At 41.2% G+C, this 24,734-nt stretch overlaps 1 protein-coding gene across 4 annotated transcripts in view; it reads right to left on the bottom strand.

The window, feature by feature from the left end:
* The window catches only part of LOC127572741 (multiple C2 and transmembrane domain-containing protein 1-like), a 409,900-nt gene that overhangs the window by 2,715 nt on the left and 382,451 nt on the right, over positions 1-24,734 (bottom strand). For all 4 annotated transcript variants that reach the window (XM_052020315.1, XM_052020317.1, XM_052020316.1 and 1 more), the window contains one exon: positions 7,677-7,774. In XM_052020315.1, coding sequence (XP_051876275.1) covers positions 7,677-7,774 — 98 coding nt within the window. The remainder of the gene's footprint in view (positions 1-7,676; positions 7,775-24,734) is intronic.

The following is a 24,734-nucleotide window of genomic DNA, read 5'->3' as shown; positions in this document are numbered from 1 at the left end:
CAATTCAGGACTGATGCCAGGCTGCTAGGCCTTGGCTGCTGTTCTGCAAGAGCAATTGGCCATTGACTCCAATGTTAGGCTGCTATGCTCTAACTTCAACACTGAAATATAGGCCTAGACCATGCATTCTGGGTTTCCTAGTGAGAGGCCTGAGAAAGGTAGCTCTTGGAACACTTAATTTTTAATTTATCTTGCTGATAAATTAGTTTTCATTTTATAAAAATATAATGGCATGTTTATTGAGCACTTTTCATTGCATCACTCCATCCCACTTAAGAACTAATGAAATACTTCTAGAATGTAGTCATTATCATAATGAAGGAAATGCAGCAGGCAATTTACACACAGCAGCTTCCCACAAATAGAAATATAATAATGATCAAATAGACTGTCTTGAGATGTTGATTGAAGGTTAAATATTGGCCAGAAAAAGGGGTCATAGATTTTTTAATTCCTACCTGAGGGGGCAGACATACAAAGTTTGAAAGTCTATGACTCTTTCTGGTTTATGTAGTGCTAACTGCCAAGCAAGAAACTGTACCAGCTAAAGTATATTGGAAGCTCGATTACAGAGTGCATTGCTCAATGTAAAACTTAATTACATGAACCAAGGTGCCATTCTGAGTTGGTGTTGGTGACCAAGGATTTAAGCTTCAAGTGCTTTTGCTGGATGATATATGCAAATACACACATCCTTTATGTGCTTAATGATTATTGGGGATGTCCATTCCCTTTGCATGTCCTTGCAATTTATCTCAGTGCTCATATGAAAATATTGTTTGATATCCTCAGACCTGGCTGCGATACACTTGACACAAGTGATTAGATGTCTCTGACCCTTCAAGGCAAGGTATAAAATGGATGAAAGTCCACCTGATACATGTTGTAAAATTTCCCAGAAAAAGGATAAGTTTTGTTTACATTTAAGGTAATGAAACTGTTAGTAACACTGTATGCTCACTATCTTTTATTTCCTACTTTTAAAATAGCAATGCCTAGAAACTCAATTATAGCATTGTTTTTCCCAGATGAAATGCAATAACAGCTATTTCCAGATAATTTTCATCATTCTGGAAATTCAAATTGTGGGAGAAACTAGACTGTATAGCGCAGGTAATGATAGCATCCTGTGCTTAACTGCAATCATCTTGTGTAGACAAGGATGAATTGCGCTCAATGGGATCCGAGCTGTAGGTAAGTCCCATACTTTTGATCTTTTGGTGATACTACCACCACTTTCCTTCCACAACCTTAACCTGACACATGGCACTAACCTCCCCAGCTTCCCAACCTCCTCGTGCAAAAAACAAAATGCTGGAGGAACTCGTCAGATCAGGCAGTATCTGTGGAGGGAAATGGATGGTTGATGTTTCGGGTCGAGACCCTTCATTTGGACTGAAAGAGTAGACGGGACATAGCCAGTATAAAGAGGTGAGGGGAAGCGGTGGAGCAAGAGCTGGCAAGTAATAGGTGGATCCAGGTGAGGAGGGGTGATGGACAGTTGGAGGGGGGAAGGTGGAAATAGTGACAAAGACTGGGAGATGATAGATGGAGGCAACAAAGGGCTGCTGATGACGGAATCTGATATGAAAGTAAGGTGGAGCGTGGAACCAAATAAGGGAGGTGGGGTGGGCAAATGGGAACAGTGAGGAGAGGGAACCCAGTGGGAGGAGTGTGGTCTTGAGCAGATGGAATGGCTGGAGGAGGGGAAAGGAACCAGGTAACCAGGAGCTGGGGGGTGTGGGTGTATAGGAGGAACTGGGTAAGGATGAGAGAGAAAAAGGCTAGTGGGGAAGAAGGTTATCTAAAATTGGATTGTGTTCCCAATCTCCTTTCTGAATTTAACCTTTCCAATTTTGCTTCCAACTCCCATTTCCTTAGGCCCTACTGTCTTCCTCTTTGAGGTCCAGGTACTTACCCAACACCCACTCCCCCCGCCCCCCGCCCCCCCCCCACCCCGCACCCCCCAATCTCACCTTTGTTCCTGCCCATTTTTGAGGCCCAGGCTCTGACTCTCTGATCTTGCCCTCAACCCTCTGCTGGTGCCTGGGTCTTGATTGTGCCTCTCATCCTCACACCCTTCTCTGCAGGCCACCTGCCAAACCGGCCACTCCCCTGATCTCCACCACATCCCTTTCCTGACTTCAATCTTGCTTGCAAATGCTCCTCCCAATTCCTGATTTCTTTTGCTTCTCACCTACACAACCAGAGCCCTGGGTTATTGATCTATCTATGGCCACTAGCCCTCTTAATCCTCTGAGGTCTCAGAATCAGCCTGCAACACCCTTCCAGTAGCCTTTTACAGTGCTAAGCTTACAGTGATGTCTGAAAAGATCATTGGCACACTTGCAATCACCATCTAGTGCATTCAACTGAGTGCACTAGAATTTCTAGGCCTAAGTATTTATTTAATTATGTGAAGATTCATTCTAATGTTACAATCCACATGTTGGGTTAACAAGGAACTTAATTTTTTTTTATAAACAGCAAATTGCTTTAAAATAACTTTTGTAATCTTCATGATCTTCAAAAGGAATTGTGTCATCTCTAAGCATGACTGGAAGATTAATGTCTATAATGGCTCTGGAAAAAATAGTTATTTCTTCATTTAACTTAAAACTTTTTATTATATGCCATTCCTATGAGTGCACATGATGTGCCATTAGTGTCTTTCAGAGTTTCTAGAATGGAGCTGGACTGTTGACGTTGAATATTCCTTTCGTGTGATAAAGACATTTTTATTCTAGTCCTTATGAAGTGAATTTATGAATACAAATGTACAGTGCAATTACATTCATCACTCATGTTGTGTGTAATGGATACAGCCTTTAGGGACTATTGATGTATCTTTAGGACTTCTGATACATTTCCCTGCTTTTAAAATTAAGTGAGAATTAAAATGTAAATCTACCTATAGCATTCTGCACTTCATGATGAGCAGTACAAGTGTCCTCAAAATTCTACCCTATGTTGCATACAGACTCACAGAATGGAAAGGAGGTCATTCAATTGATTCTATACCAACTATGTAAAAGCAATCCAGCTAGTTCCACTTCAGCTCCCTCTCCTCAGAGCCCTGCAAGTTCAGATATTTCAGGAATTCAGTTATTTATCCTTCTCTCTTTTGAACATCACAATTCAATGTGCCTCGACTTTTATCCCAGCAATGCATTCCAAACCCTAGCCACTCACTACATTTAAAAAAAGGTTGATTTTAAAGTCACTTTTGGTTCTTTTGTCAATCATCTTCATTCTGTTTCTCCTTGTTCTTGACTTCTCTGCCAATGGTAGCAGCTTTTCTCCAGGTACTCTGTCCATAACCTTTTGATTTTAAATAATTCTATTAGATTCCCATGTAACCTCCTTCGTTCGAAGGAGATCAATCCCAGTTTCTCTGGTCTTTCTATAGTTCCTCATCTTTGGAATCATTTTGGTAAATCTCTACTGCAGCTTCTCCAAAGCCTTCACATCCTTCCTAAACCATGGTGCTCAGAAATGGACACAATACTCCCACTGTGACCAAACCGGTATTATCTATAGACTCATCATGACTTCTTTGCTCTTGTACTGAATACTAAATAAAGCCCAAGATCCTGTGTGCCGCCTTAACCAATATTGCAATTTGCACTGCCTCTTTCAACAAACAATGCACACATCCATTCGACCCTCTCTCTGTTCTTGAACTCCTTGTAGAATTATCCCCTCTAGTTTATATTGTCTCTTCTCATTCTTCCTCTCAAAATGTAACACTTAATTTTTTTTTCACTCAGCATTAAATTCCATTCACCATTTATCTGCCAATTCCATCAACCTATTTATGTTTATCCTTGAACTCATTTGCTATCCTCCCCACATTTCATTATGCCTTCACTAGCAGGAATATTATAAAGAAAAGATTGTGATTTTGAATTTTATCACTTAAAGTCATATCTAGAATTCTTTAGATTTTCTCAAAGATATTTTACTGGCTTAATACACCAATCTGAATAGCCACAACTAAACAGACCCTGATTGTCATGTAAAGCTTTTGTTTTTTTTTAATCTCATCCCGTTTAAGTCAAGGTATTTTAAAATCAGAGTCATGTGATAGATTTCTGATCAATCATGAGAACTCTTACTGAAATGTTATGTTTGTTTGGAATGAATTGCCATTCTAACTAAAATAGCTTACTTTGGTGAGGAGTCTCTGGGATCATGGCAATAACTCTGGCAAAGTTATTTTCCCATTTTAATATATATCATAGTCATTGAAAATAAAATGTTGAGTTGTAAAATGGTGTTTGTAGGAATGCCTGGCTGGAAAATCATTCAGAACACACAAATTCATGAAAGAAAATAGAGCACTATTGGTCCAAGATTTCTCAAATCAGTGCTCTATACTCAGGGTGCTCAGTCCTTGGATAAAAAGCTACAAAAGTAGTAAGATGGATGGGCTAAAGTGTATTTATTTGAATGCGAGAAGCATCAGGAATAAGGGTGATGAACTGAGAGCTTGGATAAGTACATGGGACTATGATATTGTGGCTATTACAGAGACATGGCTGACATCGGAGCAGGAGTGGATATTGAATATTCCTGGTTTTCAGTGTTTTAAAAGGGATAGGGAGGGGGGGAGAAGAGGAGGAGGGGTGGCAATACTGGTCAGAGATATAGTTACAGCTGCAGAAAGGGTAGATAATGTAGAAGGATCCTCTCTAGAGTCAATATCGGTGGAAGTTAGGAATAAGAAAGGGGCAATTACCCTCCTGGGAGTATTCTATAGGCCCCCTGGTAGCAGTAGGGATACTGAGGAGCAGATTGGGAGGCAGTTTTTGGAGAGATGCGAAAATAACAGGGTTATTATAATGGGAGACTTCACCTATCTGAATATTGATTGGCACCTACTTAGTGCCAAAGGTTTAGACGGGGCGCAGTTTGTTAGGTGTGTCCAGGACGGATTCCTGGTATGTTGACAGGCCGACTAGAGGGAATGCCATATTAGATCTAGTTTTAGGTAATGAACCGGGTCAGGTGACAGATCTATTGGTGGGTGAACATTTCGGGGACAGTGACCATTGCTCCATAACCTTTAGAATTGTCATGGACAGGGATAAGAGCAAAGAGGACAGAAAGATATTTAATTGGGGGAAGGCGAATTATGAGGCTATAAGGCGAGAACTTGGGAGTGTAAATTGGGGTGACATTTTTGAAGGGAAATGTACCATGGAGATGTGGTCGATGTTCAGGGATCTTTTGCAGGATATTAGGGATAAATTTGTCCCGGTGAGGTAGAGAAGGAATGATAGGGTGAAGAAACCATTGGTGACGAGAGAGGGGGAACTGCTAGTTAGGAAGAAGAGGGCAGCATACATAAGGTGTAAGCAGCAAGGATAGGACAGGGCCCATGAGGAATACAGAGTAGCAAGGAAGGAGCTTAAGAAAGGGCTGAGGAGAGCGAGAAGGGGACATGAAAAGGCTTTGGCGAGTAGGGGTAAGGAGAATCCCAAGGTTTTTTTCTCGTACGTAAAGAGCAGAAGGATGGCTAGAGTAAAGGTAGGTCTGATTAAAGACAAAGGTGGGAGGATGTGCCCGGAAGCTGTGGAAGTGGGTGAGGTTCTCAATGAATACTTCTCTTCAGTATTCACCAAGGAGAGGGGTCTTGATGATGCTGAGAACAGTGTAGGTGAGGGTAATGTTCTAGAGTATGTAGATATTAAGAGAGAAGATGTGTTGGAGTTGTTAGAAAGTATTGGGACAGATAAGTCCCCGGGGCCTGACGGAATATTCCCCAGGCTGTTTTGTGAGGCTGAACCGTTGGTTAGGATCTTTGAGTCCTTGTTGTCAATGGATGGTACTGGAGGATTGGAGGGTGGCAAATATTGTCCCCTTATTCAAAAAAGGTAGTAGGGATAGTCCAGGGAATTACAGACTGGTGAGCCTTACATCTGTGGTGGGTAAGCTATTGGAAAGGATTCTAGATAGGATCTATGAGCATTTGGAGAAACATGGACAGATTAGGGACAGCCAGCATGGCTTTGTGAAGGGAAAATCTTGCCACACAAGCCTGATAGGGTTCTTTGAGGAGGTGACCAGGAAGATTGATGAGGGTAGTGCAGTGGATGTGGTCTACATGGATTTTAGTAAGGCGTTTGACAAGGTTCCGCATGGTAGGCTTCTTCAGAAGGTCAGAGGCCAAGGGATCCGGGGAAGCTTGGCCATGTGGATTCAAAATTGGCTTGCCTGTAGAAAGCAGAGGGTTGTGGTGGAGGGAGTGCATTCGGATTGGAGGGCTGTGACTAGTGGTGTCCCGCAGGGATCGGTTCTGGGACCTCTACTTTTTGTGATATTTATTAACAACTTAGATGAGGGGGTGGAAGGATGGGTTAGCAAGTTTGCAGATGACACAAAGATCGGTGGTGTTGTGGATAGTGTGGAGGGCTGTAGAAGCTTGCAGACGGATATTGATAGGATGCAGAGCTGGGCTGACAAGTGGCAGATGGAGTTCAATCCAGAGAAGTGTGAGGTAGTACACTTTGGAAGGTCAAACTCCAAGGTGGAGTACAAGGTAAATGGCAGGATTCTGGGCAGTGTAGAGGAGCAGAGGGATCTGGGTGTTCATATCCACAGATCACTGAAAGTTGCCTCGCAGGTGGATAGGGTAGTTAAGAAAGCTTATGGGATGTTAGCTTTCATAAATCGGGGGATCGAATTTAAGAGCTGCGAAGTGATGATGCAGCTTTACAAAACTGTTTAGGCCACACTTAGAGTAGTACTGTGTCCAGTTCTGGTTGCCCCGTTATAGGAAGGATGTGGAGGCATTGGAAAGGGTGCAGAGGAGATTTACCAGGATGCTGCCTGGATTAGAGAGTATGGATTATGAGCAGAGACTAAAGGAGCTAGGGATGTTCTCATTGGAGAGAAGGAGGATGAGGGGAGACATGATAGAGGTATACAAGATATTGAGAGGAATAGATAGAGTGGACAACCAGCGCCTCTTTCCCAGGGCGCCAATGCTCAAAACAAGAGGACATGGCTTTAAGGTATTGGGTGGGAAGTTCAAGGGTGATATCAGAGGGAGGTTTTTCACCCAGAGAGTGGTTGGTGCATGGAATGCGCTGCCCGGCGTGGTGGTGGAGGCTGATACATTGGACAAGTTCAAGAGATTGTTAGATAAGCATATGGAGGAACTTAAGTTAGAGGGATATGTGGGAGGAAGGGGTTAGATAGTCTTAGGTGTGGTTTGAAGGGCGGCACAACATAGTGGGCCGAAGGGCCTGTATTGTGTCGTATTGTTCTATGGTTTAAGCTCCATTATTTATGCTGACTTGTTACTTGTTTGGAATTAGCAAGTTTACACTCTGTCATACTGTTGTAACAGCTAAAAACCTGCACAAATCTTCAGGATTGTATAATTGAAAATTAAGACTTTGTTTTAGTACCTGAACACATTGAAGTCAGAACTGATACTATTTCACCAATATTCTCATTTTGTCATGATGGAACAGAACATAAACTAGCATAGTTATCATCCTATTAGGAGTTTAATCAGAAGGGGTGTGATGAATTTGCCCACCCACACCATTCCCCTTGTCTGTCTAGATTTTGCCCTCTGAGACTCAAGAATTTCAGTTACATTTAACTATGATGTCACCAAATCATAGTTCATCTGTTACTCAAATGGATACAAAGGTACTTACCACTTGTACATCGGAATGTACTCTGGAGAGAAAGTCAAGCAGTTCATTGTTATCAATGAGATACGGATTGCGAAGTTTCTTTGTGAATTTGTGGATACCTATATAAAAAAAATTAAAGAAAGGAACTTGGGTAAATTTTTTCTCAACTGTTAGATTGTTAATGTGATGAATTGCAAACAATGGATAGGGACTACTTATACCTGTGAAATTAGCAAAAGTATTGACAGTCCTCAAACATGATTTCATATTGCAATTTTGCATTAATGGATCGTGTCCCAATCTTCTGATTTTAACTTGCCTTAAGATATAATTTGTACTTAACTTCATGGAAGCTGTGACACCAAAGTTCTAGTATGTTTTGCTGCCATATCCTACTTCATTTCTTTTGTATCTTGAAATTCATCATCACTGGAGAAGAGAATCCTGGATTTTGTTTAAAAGCCAGCAGATCTGCTTAAAACTGTTGGCTTTTGCCCATGTAATTGTACAGTGGTTTGGGATTCCTTAATGAAGGTGGGAGTCCTGAACTTCCACTCAGCTGATTGCTATTCAGGGGACAACTGTGCTCTGCTTCTGAACTCGGGAATTTCCGCAGGGAGCACAAACTTCTGTAGATTACCTGCTTAGCCTGTGCCAAATTAATCTGGTGCAAGTCTAGAAGGCCCATGCAGTTTAATAAGAAAAAAGACTTTGGAGACTATGTAATTTCCTTATTTTAAAAATTAAATATATTGTTTTCTAATGTCTTTATGTTTTAATTTTTCAGGTTTTTATCAAAAAAAATGAAATATCTTAGGTTTTAATAGAATTTTTAATTCAAGAACAATTGATCTCATTGATAATTTTGTCAGCCAGTGTGGCCTGGGACTCGATTTAAGCGGTTCCCAAAGCAGTTCTGGAGGGTGGGGCCCGTCAGGTTTGATAGAAAAGAACTTGCACTGAACTGGGCCTACTGATCAGCTGGGAAATAGCTTCCTGGAAGAGGCTGCACTCAGAAACCTGCTCCGGGTCATCATGGGCAGGCAACCAGCAAGCTTGATCTACTCACCAGTCAGCAGAACATCCTGACATACCACAGTTTTTCTGTAGTCAAGATTTGAGGCAATCAGTTGTACTTTACATGACTATCAGATCCTATAATGTTGCTTTAGAAAAGGAAACTAATTAGTAAACACAACTGTTTCTATTTTTGGTTAACACAAATGTTTTACAGAGTTCACTGGATAATGGGAAGATGGAAAATACAACAAACTTTGTAACTCACAGCAGGGCAGATAATATGACATCAAGCACCTTTTTCCTTGCTATCTGAAGCAGGATTCCAAGGTCTGCAAAGTTCCTTGGGAATTCAATATACCCCAGTACAGGCATCCAGTACAGAGGATAAGCAAAGTTCATTTGAAATAAATGGGGTCACTCCATTGATGGATAAGAGGAGTATTGGATGACATTGCACTTATCACCTATTGCCAATGGAATGGTCATTGAGTGGAAGGTCTGAGGTGGAGAAAACAGAAGTCCATTGTTGGTCTTCACTGCTACTCAATTTCCCCTTACCCCACAAGCTAACAGCCAGCAGCTCTCCATCTGCTACTTGGCACCATAACTTTGAGTAATGTGTGCAGAATTCCAGGAGACTATCCAACTGACCTGAACTCGTTAATGAACATGGTCATCTCATTCCTAAAAGGCAAATGTCACACAAGACATGCAAGCAATGGAAAAATTAGCTAAGCTTGACCTAATACTTAAATGTTGCTGGTGAGCAAGTGACTATCCTGTTGTTGTTCCGTAGACAAGAACAGCAAGAAGCCAGGAGCTGGATAGTAGGCTGGCTGGATTGGGAGTTGGGTTGGGGTGTGGAAATCTCAGTTGGATTGGTAGTGGATGGACAAATTAAAACTAAGTAGTCACTGGGTGATTTATGCCATTCATGGCTTGATATGACTAGCAGAGTGTCATCAACCATAAATGTGCCAGATTTCCACATAGGTGATTTTACAACAGGTAAAGCTTGTATATTTAAGAAGCCTAAAACATTCCAGATACAAATTCAAATTAAGTGAAATGAAATGCCATCCAATACTCCTCTGATCTATCATGCGGAACATATTTCAATTTAAAATATCAAAGCCCTACGCCCATTTTTACATGCAAAGTAGGCACATTGTGATTTTTTTTTTTCTTTCTTTGAACCAAGTAGCCTTTGTACATGAAATCACCTGAATCAAACCTTAAGTTTAAATAAGTTAACTTCATGCACAGTCAAGATAGCTATAACAACTTCAAGATTCCAGGAAGCTCTCAGTTCTACTCTTTATGTTGCTGTTAAAATCTTAAAGTATTTGAATGATTATGAAGGCTGAATGTGGGCACGCAGCATCAGATTTTCATTTCTATTTTGCTTAGTCAAAGTGGTTTACACACTGCATTGTTGAGCATTTCTATCATCCTCTTGTATTTCAAATTTTTGGCAATTGCAGTGTTTTGTATTTCACAATTCCGGCATTGTTTATTTCCTTTCTCTTCTGTCCTTATTCATCTCCTTCTATTTATATCTCCTCCAGATTAGCTGCAATTAGTCTTCACCAAATTCTATTGGCCTGCACCACCACTATTTCTGGTTCTGTTCCTCTTGGTCATTAACCTATCACAATCATTCCTTTTGTTCTCTCCACCCCTCCCCTTTCTCTGCAACTTAAAACGTTTGATTTTTAACTTTTTGTACTTTTCTGATGATCTCCTTCTCTCACCTGCTGAGTACTCCAGCATTTCCATTGAGAACTTAAAGAAAAAAAGTTTTACTCATTTATCTCTGCTAATGGATAAAATTCAGAAACAGCCGCATGCATTCTGTTGCCTGTCATTTTATATTATGAGATTGTAAAAGAAAATGCAGATTCTACATGAAATCATTCAGAGTATAGTAATATGTGAGGAATATATATTAAAGCAACTAAATATTTGGGTGTCTTAAATGTTATCCAATGCAAAACAGTGCACAATGAACACAGTGTGCTATAATTAGTCTCCAATGTAATACTGAAAGAAATTAGAAACTAAATATTTACAAAATAAGCAGAATTAATTTCATAAAACTATATTTAGTTTGAATATTCCTGAAGAAAGATCAATGAAATGAAATGTTAAATCTGGTTTTCTGTCCACAAGTATTTGTCAAATAACCTTGCTGAACACTTCCAGATCTTTCCATATCTATTTAGCTCGAGTTCTTAATGAAATTTACAAGCAGAATTAGTTAGTGGAACCCAAGGTCAACCAGCCAACTATAGTCTTGTACATATTTTACTGTCCAGAAATCCATCCTATTTAATGCATTAAACACTATATAGTCACACAATCCTCTGAAACTAGTCAATGGTATGATTTTTGGGGCAGTATGCAATTTTCTAACAATTATGTAGTGCATTAAGCTTAACTGCCCAGTGCTTATGTCACTTGATAGCTCACTTTTATTTTCACTCTATTCATGAACTTGTTGGCCATCCTTTGCTGAATTCAAATATCTCATCCCAGATTTACTGCACATTTTGACTACATTCTAAACCTCTTGTAATCTAATACTATCTATCTTTAACTTCTCTTGTTATTCAGGGTTGGACCACTTTTCCTGTGGGGCTTTTATTCCTTAAGGGAACAGAAAATCTTGTAACATTTTAATAGTTCAACTTATTAAAGCTCAGAAAGGCTAACCCCTTTTGTGGATTAATCTTTTAAAAAAATAATTTAATTTTTTTTTACTTTGGTGCAGAATTATGACAGTAGTTCTCTAAAGAGCAATGCTAGGCTTTAGTAGGCCATCTGAAGATCAAAAGCCGAAAAAGACAATGCCCTACAGAGGCCTGTTCTATATAGAGAGCCCAATGTGGCCTGTGTCTGAAAATGATCAACTATAGAAGCTATACAGTAAATCTACTTTAACTGTAGGGCACAAAAGCTCTTTCAGGCAGACTGCCCCTCATCCTCCTTTGTATATCTAAACTTAACCCAGATAATAGCTCTAGTATTGCACTTATAAATGGCAAAGTTCCAGGGAACTGGAACAGCAAAGTTTTTTTTATTAAATTCTGCATCATTCTAATTTCATAATGTTGGAAAATGAACCAGGTTTTACGATTTTTGTTTAAGTTGAGCTCCTACTTTGACTAGTTTTCAAGTTAATTCAATAGTTCCAAAAAATTCATTGGTTTCACTTGTTTTGGAAATATGTTGTTTTCATTTCTTTCAGCATTGCAAGAGTCCACAATTTTCACCAAATACTAAATCATGCATTTTATGGTTCAACCTTTGATGGTATTTAATTCCATTAATATATATTCTTTAAATACTTTTGTACAGTTTGAACAAGTGTGCTCTGCATGCTTTTAAATCCATGAGGCTACTCGGTCCTAATGCTATCTTAGGTTCAACAGATGATTTTTTGGCCACTGTGTAGATATATATAGAAATGAAAAAACATTAAAAGCATTAGCACCATAGTTGTGTTTTTGTTCATGAAAATATATACCCACCGAATATACTATTCAAATCTGAAAAATAAAACGGAATGTATTTATTAATTTATTTATCCATTCGGTAAGGCTTCCTAACTGAGGAAAGCCAGGTGAAACTAAGCAACAGTGAAGGAGTATATGCTCTAAAAGATGGCTAAAATTCTACACTACACAGTAGGGTTTTGGGATCCTTTGAAAAAGAAAGCTGATCTCTACAGCACTACATTTGAGGGTATTCCAAACAGTGTGCTTTTGAGTTCAATATACAGAATTGTACCTGTTCTTCTCCTACTAAAATTTTGCTCTACTTAAACTGTGCTAGAAACTGAGCCCTAAAATGAGAAAACCATTTGGGAGACTAACAACCTTTGCTGACTTTAGCGCTTTCTCATACTTTGTCATCAGTGTCATATAACTAATGAATGAAGGAGAGAACCGTGAAATTACAGGAAGGTGCCAGAAGATCAAAAAGGACAGAGCTGGAACAGTAAAACAACAAACAAAGAAGAGACAATGTCAGGGATTAGTAAAAATCAAAGAAAGCTTTTGAAGAAATAAAAATATAGAAAGCACTGAGCAAAAATGCAAATTCAGTGAAGAGGGGTGCATGGAGGAAAAGAAGATAAGCAAAACAATAATAGAAGTGAAAAATAAACTAAAGATTTGTATATAAAAAAATACATTTTGTAAAATAGAGTTTATGATAATTCAGTTTATGTCATAAAGTATTATTCATATTTTGCATTTTAACTAGAATTCTTCACCAGCGTAATGAAGACTATTGAATTCTGTATTCTGTACAGTTTTTATAAACTGAGTACAATGATTTTTAAAAAAAATTCCCTTAATGATTGTTGTCCAGGCAATATAATCTTTGATTTATTGCATATTTGGTTAATTCTGCATTATGCTGGATGAATAACAATAGTTATTAGAGAATCCAGCTCCAAATTTAGTGTTTAGCAAACTGTTTACAAACTTAATTCTCAACGTACAATATCAGACATCTTTGTGAAATCTCTCTGTGATGTGGTATGAGAAGGGTTCAAAATTTTGTTAGATTTTCATCTATCCAAATGTAAAATGAGTTATCAAACATAAGGAATATCCTTCCCTTGATCCCTCGTAGCATTTCTCGTAACTCAGTCTACACATAGATTTCTTTGAGAATGAAAACTAATGAAAGCATATCGCTGCTCTATTTGTATCTTCACTTGTAAAGCTGACAGAAAATGTACTGAGACCATCAAGCAAAATAATGCAGTTACTGAAATAGTTCGATGCAAAACATACATCTGTTAGGAGCACTTAACTTTAGTCCCTTGCATCAATATTAATTTACTCAGCGACCAGAAAATGAACAATTTGTAAAAAGTAATGAGTCCAATTACCATGCTTTCCCTGTGATAGCTATTAACAGTTCCTGAGAATCATTGCATAGCTTCTGCATTTCATTTACTGATCAAAGCTTGTACAGTCCTGTTTCTTTCACACATTCCCAGCTTTACCTTCCTCCTCATATGTAACTTTAATTTCCGACTGTAATTGTAACCAAGGAAAGCACATGATAAGACAAGTCTCACTTCAAATTAATTTACTGTTAAAAGATGGGGAAATTTAAATTTTTACATAACTGCAGGGCTAGGCAGCACAGTGGATGAAAGCTGCTAAACATAACTACAGGCAAAACCTATACAGCCAAGTATTAAGACACAGTGCTTTTTATACAATTTGATGAACCTGTGCCCTACTAATGTTTCAATGTATCAAAGTTATTGTAATATAATATTTGAATAATTAATCAGTCTCCAGTAATTATTATTGAAAGGTAAATTTTAGAGTTTTTTTGTTGTCTCAAATAATGTTACCATTGTGATGTATTAGTAAAACAAAGATCCAGTAAATTATTCTGTCTAATCAGCGATCCTTTCTGGAAAGTGTACTTGCCTAGCATTTCGTTTAAAACAGGATTGAATCATCCAAGGACAAATGACTTGCCAACATTTATCATCCAGACCTCCACATGTGGAATGTACTTGGGCAAATTATCAGAAGTTGTCCAACTCACAGTTTCTCCCATCATAGAATAAGTATGTTTAACACAACTTGAAATAATTGGTTTAAACTAGTTTGGCAGGGGGATGGGAACCAGAGCAGCAGGTCAGAAAGTGGAGGGATTGAGAGGAAGGTAGATGTCATGACCAGTAAGAACAGGCAAGGTAATAGACACGATGGGACGGACAGTTTGAAGTGTGTGTGTATTAATGCTAGGAGCATTATGGGCAAGGGTGATGCACTTAGAGCATGGATCAGTACACGGAACTATGCTGTTGTGGCCGTACAGAGACTTGGTTGAGAGAGGGACAGGAATGGATGCTTAATGTTCCAGGGTTTCGATATTTTAGGAAAGATAGAGAAGGAGGGAAAAGGGCAGGGGGGGAGGAGTTGCACTATTAATCAGGGACAATATCAGAGCTGCACGCAGAGGGGACTCATCCACTGTCACCATGGGTAGAACTCAAAAATGAGAAATGTGCAATCACTCTGGTGGGATGATACTGCAGACCACCCTGTCCCCCACCACCCCCCCCCCCCCAACATCCACTGGGACATTGCAGAATAGGTATGCAGGCAGATTAGGAAAGGTGTAAAAACAGCAGGATTGTTGCAGTGGGTGACTTCAACTTCCCTAATATAGACTGAGACCCTTAGTGCAAGAGGTTTAGATGGGGCAGAATTTGTTAGGTGCATCCAGGAGGGTTTCTTAAATCAGTATGTAGATAGTCCAACAAGAGGAGGATCCGTAATGGACCTGATGTTGGGTAATGACCCCGGCCAGGTGACTGACCTTCCAGTGGAAAAATGACCACAATTCCCTAAGTTTTAAGATAGAAATAGATAAGTATGGACCTTGCGGGAAAGTATTACATTGAAGCAGGGCAAATTACAAGAGTATTAGGCAAGAACTAGGGAGAGTTAATTGGGAATGGCTGTTTTTGGGCAAGTCCACATCTGACATGTGGAGGGTGTTTAAAGACCAACTGCACACGGTACAGGACAAGAATGTTCCAGTAAGAGGGATGGCAAGGTAAGGAAATCTTGGATGATGGGAGAGGTGGTGAATTTAGTCAAGAAGAAAAAGGAAGCATATGTAAGGTTTAGGAAGCTAAAATCAAACAGAGCCCTTGAGTATTATAAAGAAGCCAGAAAAGATCTCAGGAAGGGAATTAGGAAAGCCAGGAGGGGCCATGAAAATTCCTTAATAAGTAGGATTAAAGAGAATTCCAAAGCATTCTGTACATACATCAAGAGCAAGAGGATAAACTAGGGAGTGGGTAAGACCATTCAAGGATAAAGAAGGGAACATGTGCTTGGAGACAGAGGATGTGGGAGAGGTCCAAAATGAGTAGTTTGCATCAGCATTTACCAAGGATGAAGGACGTGGACGATAGGAAGATCAGTGTGGAGCATGCTAATATGCTAGGACATTTCAAGGTACAGAAGGAGGTAGTGTTGGGTCTCTTAAAGAATATTAAGGTGGATAAGTCCCCAGGGCCTGATGGAATCACAAGATCACAAGACAAAGGAGCAGAAGCAGGCCATTCGGCCCATCAAGTCTGCTCCAAGGAAAAGGGAAAAAAAGAAATGGGGGGGGGGGGGGGAAGAAAAAAAAAACTATTCTAATCCCAATTTCCGGCCTTATCCCCATATCCCTTGATACCCCTACTATTTAGATATCTATCTATCTCTTCCTTGAACGCCCCCACTGATCTGGCCTCCACTGCTGTACGTGGCAAGGAGTTCCACAAATTCACCACCCTCTGGCTAAAGAAATTTCTCATCTCTGTTTTGAAACTGTACCCTCTAATTCTAAGATTGTGCCCTCTGGTCCTGGACTCACCCACCAGGGAAAACAGCCTAGCCACATCTACTCTGTCCTTTCTTATCAACATTCTACATGTCGCTATGAGGTCCCCTCTCATTCTTCTGTACTCTAGTAAGTAGAGTCCAAGAGCCGACAAACGCTCATCATACGTAAGCCCTTTCATTCCTGGAATCATCCTCGTAAATCTCCTCTGAACCCTCTCCAACGTCAGCACATCCTTCCTAAGATGTGGGGCCCAAAACTGCGCACAGTATTCCAAATGAGGCCTCACTAGTGCCCCGTAGAGCCTCATCAACACTTCCTTACTTTTATACACTATACCTCTCGAAATGAATGGCAACATAGCATTTGCTTTCTTTACCACTGATCCAACCTGGTGGTTAACCTTTAAGGTATCCTGCACGAGTACCCCCAAGTCCCTTTGTACGTCCATACTTTGAATTTTCTCTCCTTCTAGATAATAATCTGCCTCCTTATTTCTGTTTCCAAAGTGTACAACTGCACATTTCTCAACATTGAATCTCATCTGCCATTTCTTTGCCCATTCTCCTAAACTGTCTAGGTCTCTCTGCAACCTTCCTATCTCCTCAATACTCCCTACTCCTCCACCTATCTTGGTGTCATCCGCAAACTTAGCCACAAAACCATTTATTCCATCATCCAAATCGTTAATGTACAAGGTAAAAAGGAGCAGCCCCAACACCGACCCCTGCGGCACACCACTAGTAACCGGTAGCCAACCAGAACTAGATCTGTTTATTTCCACCTTTTGCTTCCTGCCAACCAGCCAATGCTCCACCCATTCTGTTATCCTACCCGTAATTCCATAACCTCTCATCTTATTAATCAGTCTCTTATGAGACACCTTATCGAAGGCCTTTTGAAAGTCTAAATACACAACATCTACTGCCTCTCCCTTATCCACGCTACCTGTGATTTCTTCAAAAAACTCCAAGAGGTTGGTCAGACAGGATCTTCCCTTCACAAAACCATGTTGGCTAGGACCTATCTTGCCTTGCGCCTCTAGGTATTCCATAACCCCATCCTTGAGGATAGATTCCAGTAACTTTCCCACCACTGACATCAGAGTAATAGGTCTGTAATTTCCTTTATACTGCCTCCCTCCTTTCTTATACAGCGGAACTACATTTGCGACCCTCCAGTCCTCCGGAACCATGCCGGAATCTATCGATTCCTGGAAAATTATCACCAATGCCTTCGCAATCTCTAAAGCCACCTCCTTCAGAACCCGGGGATGTACCTCATCCGGTCCGGGAGACTTATCAGTCTTTAGCCCATTTAGTTTTCCTAGCACCTTCTCCCTAGTAATCTTAACTGAACTCAGTTCCATTTCGTGAGACTCCTGACTAACCGGCACATTGCTGATGTCCTCCACAGTGAAGACCGACGTAAAATATTCATTCAATTCCTCTGCCATCTCTCTGTCGTCCATTATAATATCTCCTGCACCGTTATCAATTGGTCCTATATCAACCCGTGTCCCTCTTTTACTCCTTATATATTTTAAAAAAAACTCTTAGTATCCTTTCGAATGTTATCCGCCAACTTCGTTTCATAATTCATCTTTTCTTTCCTAATGACCTTCTTAGTTTCTCTCTGCAGGTTTTTAAAAGCTTCCCAGTCTTCTGTTTTCCCACTAATTTTTGCTTCTTTGTACGCCACCCCTTTTGCTTTTATTTTAGCCTTCACCTCTCTCGTTATCCACATTTGTGCCTTTTTTCTATTCAAAACCTTTTTTCTTGGAATATATCTATCCTGCATTTTCCTTATTTCCTGTAGAAATTCCTTCCATTTCTCCTCCACCATCCCTCCAGCTAGCTTACCCTTCCAATCAATTTGGGCCAACTCTTCTCTCATACCATTGTAATTTCCTTTGTTCCACTGAAATATTGATACACCAGTTATCAGCTTCTTCTCAAACTTGAAACTGAACTCAATCATATTGTGACCACTGGTTCCCAGTGATTCCTTTACCGTTAGTTCCCTAATCACCTCCAGTTCATTACACAGCACCCAATCCAAAACAGCTGATCCCCTGGTGGGCTCATCAACAAGTTGCTCCAGAAAAACATCCCTTAGACATTCCACAAACTCACTCTCCTGAGTTCTACCACCTTGCTGGATTTCCCAGTCCACCTTCATGTTAAGATCCCCCATAATTATCTTCACATTGTCACTCTGGCATGCTTTTTCTATCTCTAACTGCAACTTATGGTCCACTTCCTGACTGCTATTAGGGGGCCTATATATGACTGCTACTATTGTCCTTTTACCCTTGCTATTTCTTAGCTCCACCCATGAGGATTCCACCTCCTCTGACCCAATGTCCTTCCTTTCTATTGATTTTATATCGCTACTAACCATCATGGCCACACCTCCCCCTCTGCCTACCCGCCTATCCTTCCTATACACTGTGTACCCCAGGTTATTGAGAGGGGCAAGAGATGAGATTGCTGGGGCCTTGACCGATATTTTCTTGTCCTCCCTAGCCACTGGTGAGGTCTCGAAGGACTGGCAAGTAGCTAATGTTGTTCCAATATTCAAGAAGGGAACTGGGGATAATCCTGGTAACTATAAGACTGGTGAGTCTCACGTCAGTGGTAGGGAAGTTACTGGAAGGGATTCACAGGGAGAGGATTTATGAGCATTTGGAAAACCATGGCCTAATTTGGAACAGTCAGTATGGCTTTGTGCAGGGCAAGTCGCAACTTATTCACTTGATTTTTTTGAGGAGGTGATGAAGGTGCTTGATGAAGGTAGAGCTGTGGACGTTGTCTCCATGGATTTTAGTAAGGCATTTGACAAGGTCCCTCATGGGAGGCTCATCCAGAAGATTAACATGCATGGGATCAACGGAGAATTGGCCATTTAGATTCAGAATTGGCTTGCTCATAGAAGACTGAGGGTAGTGGTCGATGGGACTTATCCATCGTCTGGATATTTGTGAGGTCTGTGACTAGTAGTGTTCTAGCTAGAGGATGTTTGTGATATATCTAAATGACCTGGTTGAAAACACAAATGGTGGCTTAGCAAGTTTGCAGACAATACAAAATTGGTGCTGTTGTGGATAGTGTAGAAGACTGCCAAAGGATACAGTGGAATATAGATAAGTTGCAGATATGGACAGAGAAATGGCAGATGTTTAATCCATCCAAATGTGAAGTGTTGCACTTTGGGAGATCAAATGTAAAGGGACAGTACACTGTTAATGGCAGGACCCTTAACAGTGTTGATGTGCAGAGGGATCTTGGGGTCCAAGTCCATAGCTTCCTGAAAGTGGCTACACAGGTTGATATGGTGGTAAAGAAGGTGTATGGCATGCTTGCCTTTATTAGTCAAGGAATTGAGTTCAAGAGTCAGGAAGTTATGTTGCAGCTTTATAAAACTAGTTCGGCTGCATCTGGAGTATTGCATTCAATTCTGGTCGCCCCATTATGGGAAGGATGTGGAGGCTTTAGAGAGAGTGCAGAAGAGGCTTACCAGGATGCTGCCTGGATTAGGCAAGTGCTATAAGGAGAGGTTGGACAAACTTGGGTTCTCTGGAGTGGCGGAGGCTGAGGGGAGACCTGATAGAGATTTATAAGATTATGAGAGGTATAGAGAAAGCAGCCAGTATCTTTTTCCAAGGGTTGAGATGTCTAATACCAGAGGGCAGGCATTTAAGGTAATAGGGGGTAAGTTCAAAGGAGATGTGCAGGGCAAGTTTTTTTTATACGGAGAGTGGTGGGTGCCTGGAATGCACTGCCAGGAGTGGTGGTGGAGGCAAATATGATAGAGGCATTCAAGAGGCTCTAGGATCAGCACATGGATGTGCGCAGGAAATGCAGGGATATGGACATTGTGTGGGCAGAAGGGATTAGTTTAGTTGGGCATTTAATTTATCAATTTAATTATTTCGGTACAACATGGTGGGCCAAAGGGCCTGTTCCTGTGCTGTACTGTTCTACGTTCTATATTAAAAAATGTTCAGGGGGATTTATTTCTTAATACCAATAGAAAATAATTTGCATCAGCCTGTGGGGTTTCTGGTGCAGCAGATGTGCTTATATTTGGAATAGTGGCTGAATGGTGCAGGACATGTGCATGGAAAGAAAAGTGCTTAATTATATAAACTTAATTTGCCATGCCTTCCTGCTGCAAACAGAACTATGAAGCACAGGGTGTCTATGACAGCAGACTTGTCAGTAATCCCACTGGTCCAACCTGGAGTGAGGTGGCATTGGCACTCTGGCAATTTACTCACCACAGAATGATAATGCTGTGCCATAGCAGTTAATATATTGTACACCGATCCCTCGCTCACCATAGTTATCAACATGCGTAATAAATCTCTTAAATGAACACTACCCTGTGGAAATAAATTCAGGTCAAGATGTAAACTGTTAGCCTTACCCCACCTAATCATTCCTCTTGCAAAACAAAATGAAGCATAATTGCCACAAAGTATAGACCATTGGTGGGGAATACTCCACCTAAGGTTCACGTTCTTTGAAGGGTAGGTAATAGAGCTTTCTCAGAGGCAAGGTTCCTTTGCTGTGGGAGATATTGAGGTTAGGGACCTAATGATTTACCATCTGCAATGCTGTTCTGATGCCTGTGAGGCTTCACACAGTCACAAACCTCCAACACAGACTCAAACTGATAATGCTCATCTCTGACCACGTTTCTTTTCTGCAGATGTACCACAATAAGACAGTGCGGGAACAAGAGAAAGAAGCTAATGTTACTGAGAAGGGAAGACAACACAGACACAAACCATCTTGATGACTGTCAGACTAAAACTGTGACACCTGTTTCTAGAACCCTCAGTAAGGGTAAACATCATCCCTGCACCCAGACTATTCAAGCCCTGTAAGAATTTTCTTTCAATGAGATCTCTCATTCATCCAAGCTCTAGATAATAAAGGGCTAGTGTTATCAAATCTCCCTTCCTACACAAAGCCCATCATTCCTGGAACCAGTCGAGTTAATCTTCACTGCATTCCCTCCATGTAAGTATATCCTCTTTTATTTAAGGAGACTAAAACCGTACACAATACCCCAGGAGCAGACAGAGCAAGGTTCTATATAATTGAAGTAAGACAACTTTACCCCGTACTTAAATCCTCTTATAATTAAGGCCAACTTATTATTTGCCTTTCTAATTGTCAGTATCTAATTGCCCTTGAATTGAAGAGCAAGTAAAAAAAAGATGGGTTTTTACCAGAATCCACTAGTTACCGGCACCCTTTTTTAAGATTCCAGATTTCTTTTAATTACGCTAATATTAAATTTTCTAGCTGCCACGATGCATTTGAAACTCGTATCTTTGGATCAAAGGTCCAGAAATTTGGCTGCTGGGTCAGGAACTTAACTCCACCTCAACTGTACTCTCCACCTATAAAAAAGCACTCAACCTAAAAAGCACTACCACACTTAGAGTATTGTGTTCAGTTCTGGTCGCCTCATTATAGGAAGGTTTAGAGAGGGCACAAAGGAGATTTACCAGGATGCTGCCTGGATTAGAGAACGTGTCTGTAAGTAAGCGAGGGCTTTTCTCTTTGGAGCAACGGAGGGTGAGGGGCGACTTCATAGAGGTGTATAGAATTATGAGAGGCAGAGAAAGAGTGGACAGCCAGCACCTTTTTCCCAGGGTGGCAATGGCCAATACCAGAGGTCATCCATTTAAGGTGAGTGGAGGAAAATTTAGGGGAGATGTCAGGGGTGGGCTTTTTACACAGAGAGTGGTGGGTACCTGGAACGCACTGTGGGGGTGGTGGTAGAGGCTGATTCAATAGGAACACTTAAAATACTCTTAGATAGGTACATGGATGTAAGAAAAATGGAGGGTTATGGGCTGTGTAGGAGGGAAGGGTTAGATTGACCATGGAGTAGGTTGGCACAACATCGTGGGCCAAAGGGCCCGTACTGTGCTGCACTGTCCTGTCTTCTTACAGGGGAAGCCAATGTGCAGTGAGAAGATTAGAGTATTCCATGATGGTTGATCCTGGAATATCTTGGTTTAATTTCTTCCTGATCGTTCCAAAGAACTGTTGCACAGGGAATGACATCAGCCCTTGTTAGGCAGTGGAGAAGTTCCCATTAGGTGCCAGGAATTGATAGACAACATGATTATTATTGTATCTTACTCCAGAAAATAAAATGGTTTTCAATTGCATAATGCTAAAAAAAATAGCATCATTGAATTCCTAGGCAACATCGTCCAAAGATTTAATATGTATCTGCCAAAAACCGTTTAATTTATTGTTCTTTCTGACTCCATTGTCTTTAGCCACATGCTTAAAACGTGGAAAGTAACTGGGCACAAACATGTCAAAAGACATCAAAAAAAAGCTGCATTCAGGTGACAGAATTGGTAATCCAGTATACCACTGATGGCAGAGGTCCAGCAAAATGCCCATAACCTATGAAACGGATGGTGGATAGAGAGAGCGCACGAGGCTCAGCAACTCACTGGCACCCATGACATGGCCTTGTACAGCAATGAAGAACGTACCCATATATGGTCCAAACATCCAAGGCCACATCCCACTGAGAGCCAGGAACGGATGGGAACTCATCAGGGACAGAGAGGTAGTCACTGGCCACTGGAAAACATCCTCAATTCTGACCTTGACACAGGCATTAGAACATAGAATACTACAGCACAGTACAGGCCCTTCGGCCCACAATGTTGTGCCAACATTTTATCCTGCTCTAAGATCTATCTAACCCTTCCCTCCCACATAGCTCCCCATTTCTCTGTCATTCATGTGTCTAAGAGTCTCTTAAATGTCTCTAATGTATCTGCCCCCACAACCTCCGCTGGCAGTGCGTTCCATGCACCCACCACTCTCTGTGTAAAACTTATTGATTCCATCCCAACCAACCTTTTCAGGCTAGGTTTGCTGCCCCCCTGACCAGCAAGAAGTTGAGAAGGCCTCATACTAATTCAAAATCAACTAGGCCTTGGAAGCATATAATATCCCAACTGAAATCTTGAAACCAAGAGAAGAACTTGAGTCACAAACCTATGGTCTCACTGCATACATCTTTGCAGAGGAGGTTATACCAGGGGGTCTCATGTTGCCAAAATCATGAAATCTTTGAATGTGGTAGCTGCAGTGAGTTCTCCCTGCTATCTGCCACAGGGAAAATCATTATTAGAATCCTCATAAGCTTGCCTCCTCCCAGTGGCAAAATAGCTGCTCCCTCAATCACAGTGTGGATTCCATCGATCTGAAGATAGAGTGGACATAGAGACAGATTCATGCAGCATGGAAACAGGCTGTTTGGCCCAGCAAGTCCATGCCAACCTATCTGTATTAATGTCATCTTCCAGCACTTGGCCTATAGTCTTGAGTGCCTAGACGATCCAAATGCTCATCAGATCCTTCTTAAGTACTGTCAGTGACTCCTCTTCCACTACTCTCAGGCAGTGCATTCCAGGTACTCACCACTCTTTGCTTAAAAAAAATTCCCCTCAGATCTTACCCCTTACCCTAAATCTATACCCTCCAGTTTTATTAGCCTCTGATAAAGAGGAAAAGGTTCCTGCAGTCTACTCTATTTATTCCCCTCAATATTTTATATACCTCAATCATGTCCACTCTGCTCCAGTGAGAACAGACCGGGAGGATCCGGTACAGACTCGTACAGTGCTGGTCTGAGGAAGCAAATGAGCTCCTACATGACTACTTTGAGACAGTGGACTGGTCCATGTTCAAAGACTCAGCTGCCAGCCCTGATGAGTATGCCACCACCATCACAGACTTTATCAGCAAGTGTGTGGAGGACTGTGTACCAAAGAAGACAATCCGGGTGTTCCCAAACAGAAAACCACGGATGAACCAGGAGATCCACTCCCTATTGAAGGAGAGGACCGCTGCACACAAATCTGGGGATCCTGATCTGTACAAGAAATCGAGGTATGACCTTCGGAAAGCTATCAGGGTTGCCAAGAGGCAATACTGACTCAAAATCGAGTCCCTGACCAGTCGTCAGTTACGGCAGGGCTTACATGCCATAACAGGATACAAGACGAAGTCGGGCTGCATAGTTAACAACAGCGCATCCCTTCCTGATGAACTTAACACATTCTATGTGCGTTTTGAACAGAAGGGAAGTGGATTGTCACCATCCACCCTGTCAGCCTCCAATGCAGCTGAACCTGTGATGACAATGGAGGACGTAAGATCAGTCTTCCGGGGAGTGAACACGAGGAAAGCACCTGGCCCAGATGGTGTCCCTGGCCGTGTGTTCAGATCTTGTGCTGATCAGCTGGCAGAAGTATTTGCGGACATATTTAACCTCTCCCTGCTTCAATCTCAGGTTCCCACCTGTTTTAAGAAGACCACTATCATCCCAGTACCGAAGAAAAGCAAGGTAACATGCCTCAATGACTACCGACCAGTGGCTCTAACATCCACCATCACGAAGTGCTTTGAGAGGCTGGTCATGGCATGCATCAACTCCAGCCTCCCAGACAATCTTGACCCACTGCAATTCGCCTATCGCTGAAACAGATCTACAGCGGATGCCATCTCCCTGGCCCTACACTCTGCGTTGGAGCATCTGGACAGTAAAGGCACATACGTTAGACTTTTGTTTATTGACTACAGCTCTGCCTTCAATACAATAATTCCGAGCAAGCTTGTC

The sequence above is a fragment of the Pristis pectinata genome, chromosome 7, assembly GCF_009764475.1.
Source record: "Pristis pectinata isolate sPriPec2 chromosome 7, sPriPec2.1.pri, whole genome shotgun sequence".
NCBI lineage: Eukaryota > Metazoa > Chordata > Chondrichthyes > Rhinopristiformes > Pristidae > Pristis > Pristis pectinata.
Note: the sequence above shows the minus strand (reverse complement) of the source record. Positions and strands in the feature narration are given on the sequence as shown.